The sequence below is a fragment of the Xenopus tropicalis genome, chromosome 2, assembly GCF_000004195.4.
Source record: "Xenopus tropicalis strain Nigerian chromosome 2, UCB_Xtro_10.0, whole genome shotgun sequence".
Taxonomy (NCBI): Eukaryota; Metazoa; Chordata; class Amphibia; order Anura; family Pipidae; genus Xenopus; species Xenopus tropicalis.
The window spans coordinates 138,859,317-138,867,594 of NC_030678.2; the positions used below are offsets into that span (position 1 = coordinate 138,859,317).

At 39.4% G+C, this 8,278-nt stretch overlaps 1 protein-coding gene across 4 annotated transcripts; it reads right to left on the reverse strand.

Moving 5' to 3' along the window:
• rdh7.2 (retinol dehydrogenase 7, gene 2) lies at window positions 1–7,640 on the reverse strand. 4 transcript variants are annotated; one of them, XM_012956381.3, is made up of 5 exons: window positions 7,517–7,640; window positions 3,416–3,749; window positions 2,333–2,591; window positions 1,029–1,192; window positions 1–489 (listed from the first exon to the last, which is right to left on the reverse strand). In XM_012956381.3, exons 2-5 carry the CDS (start codon window positions 3,726–3,728, stop codon window positions 272–274), a joined length of 954 nt encoding a protein of 317 aa, XP_012811835.1. In that variant the 5' UTR covers window positions 3,729–3,749; window positions 7,517–7,640; the 3' UTR covers window positions 1–271.
• Window positions 7,641–8,278: the final 638 nt, after the last annotated feature.

Consider the following 8,278-nt stretch of genomic DNA (forward strand, 5'->3'; position numbering starts at 1 on the left):
TGAATGTTGACTAATTTATTAAAAAAATGTAAATTTAAAAATCAGTGAAAATGTGGAATGAATATGTATCCCTAAGTAACATAATACATTTCCTGGCTTTCGATGTTGCTTTTTTAACCAGAATTATTGATTTCAATGTATTTTTGAAAACAGAATTTGTGTTCTTTTTATTGTGATGTTTATTACAGTATGATAAATTCTGTAAAACAATATTTCACAACAGAAGACTTGCTTTCCAGGACTTAAAATTGACAATGAAACACTGTAGTAGTCATACTCCTTGAGATGGTTTAGGATTATCAATACCTAACAGAAAGTCTACCACTGATGTAGGAAAATAGGAAAGAGGCAAGAAGAGCAGCTTTGCATCCCAGCCAGCAGAGTAACGTGTCCGCGGATGGGCCGCAGTAAGGGCATGCTCCAAGCAGTCAGTCACTAATGAAAGATTCGCTTTGCACAGTGGCACAATGGTCTGAGATGCGTTGCACGCTGCACAAAAACAAAATAAAATGTGTTAAAGAAGTATAGAAGACAGCAAAAATCAAGAAATAATGTTATACGTGATTGGCTTTTCCCTAGCTATAATTAAATATCCTACAATCCATTTGCTGAGATCAGGCAGAGGCAGTCTGTGTTGTTGCCAGGGTGGGGTGCATTTATTTTAAAGGAAGCTGGCGCCAGGGAATTGGGGCAGGCTTATTAGGGTTGAGCTGGATGACTACCCAGAGCCAAAGGAATAATAAATCCAACTCTGGTATGATATTGCCTCCAGGGGAACCAAATAGGCATTGTAAGCTAGTAAATCATAAGCTTTATGGGGCAAGGAACTTCTTCCTTCTGTGTCTCATACCACATGGCACTTAATCTGTGTATTTATACTTATTCATTGTATTTATTATAATATGTGTCCTCCCTGTGTGCGCTTTTGTAAACTGTAAGAGTGTACAATGCTGCAAATTCTTGTTCTTTATAAATAAAGTTATACATACATACATACATACATATTATCAGTAAATCATTTAACTTACATTTTTTAAAGTATTCCTGTCCGTAGCTTTGGCGTATTTCCTCTGTGGTGCTGTTCCAGGCCCTTTCTAAACTTTGTTTTACTAAGTCGGTGTTTGTTATCTGTGTTTTAAAAAAGCCTGGTTCGACTATACACACCTTCACACCAAATGGCCTCATCTCACGCCTGGAAAATAGAAAGGGGGATACAAAGAACTTAAAGAATGGAACATTCATGTCTTGAGCAAAATTTTATACTGCTCGGTAGGCTTCAGCTCAAAAGCTTTTTGTGAAGTAGTGATGTGCGGGCTGGGCCTGCTTTTCTGACATCATTGCGGGGCGGGCGCAGGTCTATAAATAGAGGGTAGAAGCCGGGTCAGGTAGGATTCGGGTTGGGAGCGGGCAGGTTAGGGTCAGGGCAAGGTTTTCTTGACCCGCACATCACTATTGGGAAGGTCCCAGTACCATAACTGTCTCTGCACTGCTTGTGCACTTCCTGGATTCAGATAAGGGGGGGGGGGGGGCACCTTTAAGTTAACTTTTAGTGTGTTATAGAACGCCTTAATCTAATCTACTTTTCATTTTTTATTATTTGCCTTCTTCTTCTGACTCTTTTCAACTTTCAAATTGGGCAAAAGAGCTTACAATCTTATATCGATTGTAAGCTCTACGGGGCAGGGACCTCCTTCCTCTTGTGTCCTCGACTCTTAACTTATTGCAGCTGTATTTATGTGTATTTATTATTATACTTTGTATTTATCTATTATCTTATTAACACCCTGTTTGTATTAATGTATTCTACTGTACAGCGCTGCGTACATAAGTAGCGCTTTATAAATAAAGATATACATACATACAACTATTGCTCTGTAAAGCTACAGTGTTATTGTTACTTTTTATTATTTATTTTTTTGATTCAGTTCCTATTCATAAACCAGTGTCTCATTCAAGCCACTCCCTGATTGCTAAGGTAATTTGAACCCTAGCAACCAGATAACTGCTGAAATTGCAAACTGGAGACATGCAGAAAAAAGTGAAATAAATTAAAAACACAAATCATAAAAAATGATTACCACCATTACCACGAAAATACGCGCCATATGCTCCTACCTGAGCCTGCACCCGAATGAACTGAATACACTCGGGTGCAGCCACATGCAGTCGATATCCACATAAAAACGCCAAACTTTGCATTCTCTCATGTAGATTTCAGGTACATGTGCCTGCACCACAGCGTATTCCATTCATTCGGGTGCAGGCACAGGTAGGAGCAATATACACCATACGCACTGTGTGGCATAAATTTACATCAGTTCATTTCACTCACCTGAGACTATCAGAGAAAGATTCCACTCCATATTTGGACATGCAGTAACCTCCTCCAGAGATGGTAATTCTACCTGCAACGCTGGCTATATTTACTACACGCCCTCTGGCTTTCCTAATAAGATGCAGCATATTGATTGTTACGTCAATTAGGCCTAACAGGTTCACATTCATGACTTTCATAAAATCTTCTTTTGTTAACCATTCATTTGGAGCACAAGGAAAACTAATTCCTGCATTGTTCACTAAGCCCCAGAGCCCTGTAAGAAAGAAATTAGAATGTAATATAAGGGATACAGAAGCAATATTGTTTAACAGATAAGAACATCACGTACAATTTACAGCAAACTGCGAGTGTAATTGCGCTCATCATAACACATTGGTCTCAACTGCACCAGGCGCAACTCCCCCTGGTGACTGTTTCCATGCTGGAGCTGGGACTGCATTGCGGGGAAAAACCATGGTGACTGCGCTTGAAATTGCACTTTGCAAACTGCACTTATTGTCATTTTATTTTAAACACAAAACATGCAGTGATTCTTCTCAGAAATCCAGCAAAATGCTGGTTATCTGCTAAGTAGTGTACAAGGCAACATGCTCAAGATATACAGTATATTTGGCAGCAAAAGAGCGAAGAAATTCTAAAATTCAACCAAATGCCACATCCTATTTTGCATGCAGCGCCAGAACCCTGCCTGAAAATAGGGTTGCCACATTTTCAGTTTTCACAGGGGCTGTCAAGCTTAAAACTGTTTGTTCAGGTTTTAGCATTCTGAAACTTGGCAAAACACTGCCTCAACAGTTATGAAACTGAATCCTCACTTGCCTCATCATTACCCTGCCCCTGATGTCACTGTCCTGCCCATAAATATCATTACCCCACCCCTAAATGGCATAACCGCACCCTTTGACATGATCCTCCTGCCCTGTGACATAACTGTCCAAATTACAAGAAGACAAAAGGCTGGTTGTTGACCGTATAGTTGTGACATGGTGGTGCAGCAATTATCGTTGAGAACCTATGTGGACAGAGTGTTAAAAATAAGAATGCTATTCTATCACAAAATCACTGTTTGAATTGTACCTTTATCTCCCACAATCTGGCTGGCCCAGTTTGCTGCTGTTTTTACGCTGTTGCTGTCAGTTACATCCAGAAGAACTGTCTGAAGTCTGTCTGATGTCTGCTTTTTTAGTTCTTCAGCCCCTCTGTCAGTCAGACAAGCTGCCAGCACACGTATCCCACGTCTGTCCAGGTTCCTTGCTAACAGGTTTCCAAATCCAGAGTCGCAGCCAGTGATAAGCACATATTTATCAGTTAGATTGTGCAAGATATGTCTGTCCTTGTACCTTCTATACAGGAGACTCAGAGGCACAAGTAACAGTAGAAGGACCCACATGGTAGCAGATGTAGTGTATGGCTGTAAAGTATATATTTAAACATAACATATTATATAAGAAGACTGTTTAAGGAAGTAGAGGTAGAGGACACATTGCAAAGACTGTGAGTAACTTAACCCTGCATGCCAGTGTTTTGCCAATGGGGAATGTAGATTGTCAGCAATCAGCAAATATAAATACCATGTCAGTTGTTTTACCTGACAAATACACTTTGTGGTAAGGTCACTGTCAGGATACCTGGGAAAGTCCAGGATGGAGCTTATATATGTCCCAGATTCCTAAAAGAATGGTTCCGGGGCTTCTAGTCCGGCCCGGGTGTTGTGGGTCTACCTGAGGCATCTCAGCTGGCTAATTAAAAGGCGGCCTGAGCAAAGTAGAAAGCTGTAGTCTGGGGGAAAGACACCTGCCTGTGTGAGCTGACTGAGAGATTTTGAAAGCACTACAAGGTTTGAACTTTGTTTTCTTTTCTCTATGTGGGAGACAGGGGTAGGTCTGCTCCTGGCTAGTTAGGACAACTGACCTGTGTTAGGTAGAGCCCATTATGTGGCAAGGATTTTATTTTGAACAATTTTGTCATTTTTATGCAAGTGAAAATAAACTGCCTAAAAGAGAATACACTCTCATGTGTTGTAATTGTGCCAAGGGCTGCTTTACCCTCAGAAAGTTGGTCCCAGCTACCTAACCCCTGACAACTTCCATAGCAAGGCCATCTAAATGAAGCCCAATGACTCATAAAATATGAATTATAGTTCTCAAATGTTTGATATTTATTAAGTGCAAAAAAAAAACCCCAAAAATTGAATGTAAAACTTCAGCATCTGAAAATTTGACTTGTAAAAGTCAATGGGAGTTGTCCTAGGCAAAGTCAAGACATATTCTCAATTCAAGAGATTTAAGTTTTTTGAGTTTTGTTCGAGTTTGTAGACTGTAAATTCGAGATATTTGAGACTTTTTATTTGAGTTTTCCATATTAATAAATGTGAGTTTATTCAAATAAGAAAAATCTGAAATTCGCAAACTCAAAAACGGATAAATAAGCCCATTGATCTTGAGCCTCTACAAGAACCCCTAAAACGATAAACATTGTGCTCCTTCTCTTCCTACCATACAATTTTGCTTATATGTTTCATTCAAAACATAATAGGGGTCAGAAATACCACTTCCCATATTGTATTATGTTCATTTAAAAAAAAAAAAAAAAAAAAATTATTTAGGATGTTATTAAGAAAGATGTCACTTATGGGTACCGTTGCTGTTTGATTTGATCAGGAGACAGTCAAGATATACTACTAAGAATGTGTGCTTGCTGTTGCCCCAGCTTTGTACTGATATTGTTCCTGATGTTGGCTGGTGCACTGATGTACAATGCCTGCCAATAATGTGTTGGCAGATGAGGGACTAAGTAAAAACAAAGCCACAGTGCCGTTTCCCTTTATGCAGATCCCATGTCCCAAGGACAGTGTTATCAGTCAGATGGTGACCTTAAGTTTCTCTTTTTTGCTCTAGGGTTAATAAGGGTCAAATTCTAAAACATTTTTTGTTGTTTAACATTCAGTTCAAACATCTGCGATTGGCAAATGTTTGAACTGTCTTCATCTATTCCACTCATTAACTGCTTTGAGCTGTGTTCTGCCCTTCATGTTCTAAAAGATTTTATAAATGCATTTCCCTGTGAATTTTACTAGGAACTTATTAACATGTACTATAATAATGAAAGGTCATATAAACCTACATAAATCCTACAATAAATATTTATATTTTCTTACACTTCTGTTTACAGTATGCTGGTGTTTCTTACTGTCCACAGCAGCATTCAATAAGCCCTGCTGCAAATGCAGACCATGGTTAACAGACTAAGGAGACAAAGAAACCGTTTGCATGTCTCCCATTTCCCAATCTGTCTTCCACATTCTGACCCAAAATATATCGGGTAGTTGATACTGTTTATTCGCTAACCTAGTAGATTATAAAATTCAAGCTTTTAAATGTCCCTTCTTGAAACAACATGCTGCACAGGACTGAGAGCTGCAAAGAAGCAGTAGCACGCTATAACCCAGCAAGGCTCTGCATCCCCCTCATGTATTGTGTAATCCAGGGGTCCCCAACCTTTCTTACTCGTGAGCCACAGTCAATTGTAAAAAGACTTGGAGAGCAACACAAGCATCATAAAAGTTCATGGAGGTGCCAAATAAGGGCTAAGATTGGCTATTAGGGAGCCTCTATGCACACTATCAGCTTACAGGGGCTTTATTTGGTAGTAAATCTTGTTTTTATTCAACCAAAACTTGCCCCCAAGTCAGGAACTCAAAAATAACTACCTGCTTTGGGGGCACTGGGAGCAACTTCCAAGGGGTTGGTGAGCAACATGTTACTCACGAGCCACTGGTTGGGGATCACTGGTGTAAGCGCTATAAAGTCTTACCCCATATGTAATTTAAGCCACAATATTTGCCCAGGTACAGTAACCCATGCCACCAACCAATAAGATGCTTGTGTTTAAACAGGTGATCAGTAAATTATACCTGCTTATTAATTTAGATAGGTCATAACTTCTACCAAACTTTGTACCATTTAATACATAATTCCCATGTATTTTTTTTTTTTACAAATGGTGAAAAATATTCAAACAAATCAGAAAAAGTGTTCCTTGAGTGCTGTCCCAACTATTACATGTAGTAGTACAATTATAATTCATACAGAATGTTAGTGGTTGGATTTCATTTAAGTGATGATGTCTTATAGTGAGAGGCTCTTATATGGAGCCTCTGAGCAGACTGGGATCCATAAAAATCTTTTGGAGGGCCACAACCAGCCATGGGCCTCCAGTTGGATAGCCCAGGCTTAGGCGTTTGTGAGCAGTGGCCTAACTACTGCATTAGACCACGTGGTAATGGGGGGCCCAGGTTGGATTGCAGGTTCAGCTGTATGCTACTTCCCCCTCCCCAGTTGCTTTAACCTTTGCAACCAACTCACTTGTTTGCGCCAGTCACACATTGAAGGTACGTAACTAGTTGTCAGTCCCCTGTAAACCTAATACAATGTAGAGCAAGAATGCAAAAGTCTATGAATGAATAAAAATGATAATACTGCCTGGGCAAAACATATCCAGTTATTACTTGGTAATAAAAGATAGACAAAATGAATGCTTAATACACAATTGGTCATTGATTGGAAAAAAGTATAGCACAAGAGCATTTTGTCCTCTTTGCTTATTTATCTGTGCTATATATAATCAGGGTTGGACTGGGACCCCAGGGGCCACCAGAAAATCTTACCATAGACCCACTCTCCAAACTTTTCCTCCTTTCCTCACCCAACCTCTTTATTCTCCTAGTCTTTTTTTATTTACATGCTAGCATCTATTCTTCCATCTATTTCTCCTCTTTGTTCCCATTCAGAAATAGGGAATGACCATGAAACAGGCCAAATGGTCAGAAGCTGGAGAGCCCACTGACACCTGGGCCCACCGGGAGTTTTCCTGGTTCCTAGTGGGCCAGTCTGACACTGTATATTATGAAAGAACCAGCACATATAATTAGAATGCAGCAGCAGTAACTTACACTGTAAATGCTTTAGTAACTTTACCTTTAATGCACGTGTTTGCAGATATCCAAGAACTGCCCTGCATTAATTATAACCTGCATGAATTGTATAGTATAGCACTATTCTAAGAAACATTGACGCTGTGAATATTGGATGATATTTATGTATAAAAATAAAAGCCAAAAAACAACACAAATAATAATGTAAAAGAATGAAAGATCACCAAAATTGAACAGGTTCTTACCTGTTGGCAGGTAATTGCCAGAGCACATAAATAAGAGCTGAAGGAGCAGTGCTTCCCCTGCCGCCCACGGATTTGTAGTGCCTGAAGCTTCTGCTAGCAGAGACAGTAGAAACTGCACTGGGTATGAAGGAACTGGGCGCAGTGTATAGTAGTGAATGGAATTTAGTGGGAGTGGAATGTGAATTGTGAAAATCCTACTTTTGTGTGCCTGATTGCCCCAAGGCTAAGTTTACAGTCAATACATTAAAAGCAGAATTTGTGTAGTCTGCCGCACTGCACAGCTTTTGTTGGATTTTCAAGGGTGTCCAATGGTGTGAGAGATCACAGAATGGATATTAAAAGGAGTTGGACATATTTATATTTCTAGCAGAAAAATAGAGAAACAAGGGAGGGGGGAAGGAAAAAAGAGAGACAAAAGGAGGAAAAAAGGAAAAGTGTAAAAATCAAGAAAAAGGAAAAGGAAGAAAAATGAGGTTGTGTAACAAATAAAAGGCAACTGAAGGGTTAAAACAGTACCATCATAACACAGACCAAAAATTACAAAGAATAGCAATGCGGGACAGTTCTGCAAAAATTAAGATTATTGGGAGGTGTGAGATCACATTACTGTAATATAAAACTATTGCTTTTATCCCGTACTAAGCACAATTAAAAAATATGGATTACATGGTTTTCAGCAGTTGATCAGATTTATACAAACCAAATATCACACACTTTCCTGACACCTAATCTTGCCTGTCACTGAGCCCCCCTGCAAAACAA

Excerpts from the sequence above, each read along its gene's own strand:
- rdh7.2 (XM_012956381.3), bottom strand. The coding sequence starts at position 3,728 with ATGTGGGTCCTTCTACTGTTACTTGTGCCTCTGAGTCTCCTGTATAGA. Across the intron at positions 2,592-3,415 it reads CCAGATTGTGGGAGATAAAG|GGCTCTGGGGCTTAGTGAAC; the intron begins GTACAATTCAAA and ends TCTTTCTTACAG. Across the intron at positions 1,193-2,332 it reads TCTTTCTCTGATAGTCTCAG|GCGTGAGATGAGGCCATTTG; the intron begins GTGAGTGAAATG and ends TCTATTTTCCAG.